This window comes from Varanus komodoensis, unplaced genomic scaffold (genome assembly GCF_004798865.1).
Source record: "Varanus komodoensis strain SLA01 unplaced genomic scaffold, ASM479886v1 scaffold1457, whole genome shotgun sequence".
Lineage (NCBI taxonomy): Eukaryota > Metazoa > Chordata > Lepidosauria > Squamata > Varanidae > Varanus > Varanus komodoensis.
Window position 1 is genome coordinate 1,388 of NW_025335426.1, and position 1,257 is coordinate 2,644.

General features: G+C 42.8%; 1 protein-coding gene across 1 annotated transcript in view; it reads left to right on the forward strand.

Annotated features, from left to right (window-relative positions):
• Nucleotides 1–252: 252 nt before the first annotated feature.
• LOC123020228 (protocadherin gamma-B4-like) overlaps nucleotides 253–1,257 on the forward strand; it is a 17,337-nt gene continuing 16,332 nt past the window's right edge. Inside the window, exon 1 of the mRNA XM_044423666.1 lies at nucleotides 253–1,231. Coding sequence (XP_044279601.1) covers nucleotides 253–1,231 — 979 coding nt within the window. The remainder of the gene's footprint in view (nucleotides 1,232–1,257) is intronic.

The following is a 1,257-nucleotide window of genomic DNA, read 5'->3' on the forward strand; positions in this document are numbered from 1 at the left end:
GTGCCGCTGCTGGCCAAGACAATGCTCACCGAGGTGCTGAGCATCCCCTGAATGATGCTTCCTATCATGTGATATCACAGACTGCAGATCTGGGAAACAGTGGAACAGAGGGGCAGTTTTGCTGAGAAATGAACTTACACCAATCCAGCAGAAACCCATTCCTCTGGATTTCTCTTTCCTGCTGGGAATTTAAGAGCGTTAGCTCATCCAAAGTCGCAAGACGAGGACAGAGTCAGTCCTTCAGCAAGGGGAATGGAAGGTGGCCACACAAACACCAAGGAGTCGATCAGGAGGCAAGTAATTCTCCTTTTATTATTACACTTGCTCAGCCAAACTGCCTCAGAGCAGATCCGCTACTCCATTCCTGAGGAACTGGAAATAGGTTCCATTGTAGGGAATCTTGCTAAAGATTTGGGGCTGCCAGCTGGAAAACCAGCAAACTACGATCTGCATATCTTGTCTCTAGGTAAAAATCAGTATTTCAGTATCAACACAGAAAATGGGCATTTGTATGTAAATAGCCGAATAGACAGGGAAGGAATATGTGGGGAAACTGCATTCTGCCATATAAACTTTGAAGTGATGATCAAAAGCCCCATGAATATTTTCCATATAACTGTAGAGATCGAAGACATTAATGATAATGTGCCACATTTCTTTACTGGAGATATCAAGTTAGAGACAATTGAATCAACTTTTCCAGGAGCCCGATTTGTTCTTGGATATGCCAAAGATGCAGATGTTGGAATTAATTCTCTCCAAAATTACCATCTAATGCCTAATCAGTACTTCATACTAGAAACGAGAGAAAGAGAAGATGGAAATAAATATGCAGAAATAGTGCTGAATAAGCAGTTGGATCGAGAAAGTGAAAGCAGTTTCCACTTAATTCTGACCGCCCTGGATGGCGGGAAGCCCACCAAAACTGGAACTGCCACAATATGGGTTAATGTCCTTGATGCCAATGACAACTCCCCCATCTTTGCTCAAGAGGTGTACAAAGTTAGCTTAAAAGAGAATGCTGCAAAAGGATCTTCAGTGGTACAGGTGAAAGCCACAGACAAAGATGAAGGTTCAAACGGACAGATTGACTATCAGTTTGCCAACATCCCTGAAAGTGCTCACCAGAGGTTCAGTGTCAGTTCAGTGAATGGAACAATTACAGTAACAGAAAACTTGGACTTTGAAGAAATGGAGAAATACACTCTTACAGTAGAAGCAAGAGATGGAGGTGGATTAGTGGCTCACTGCAATGTT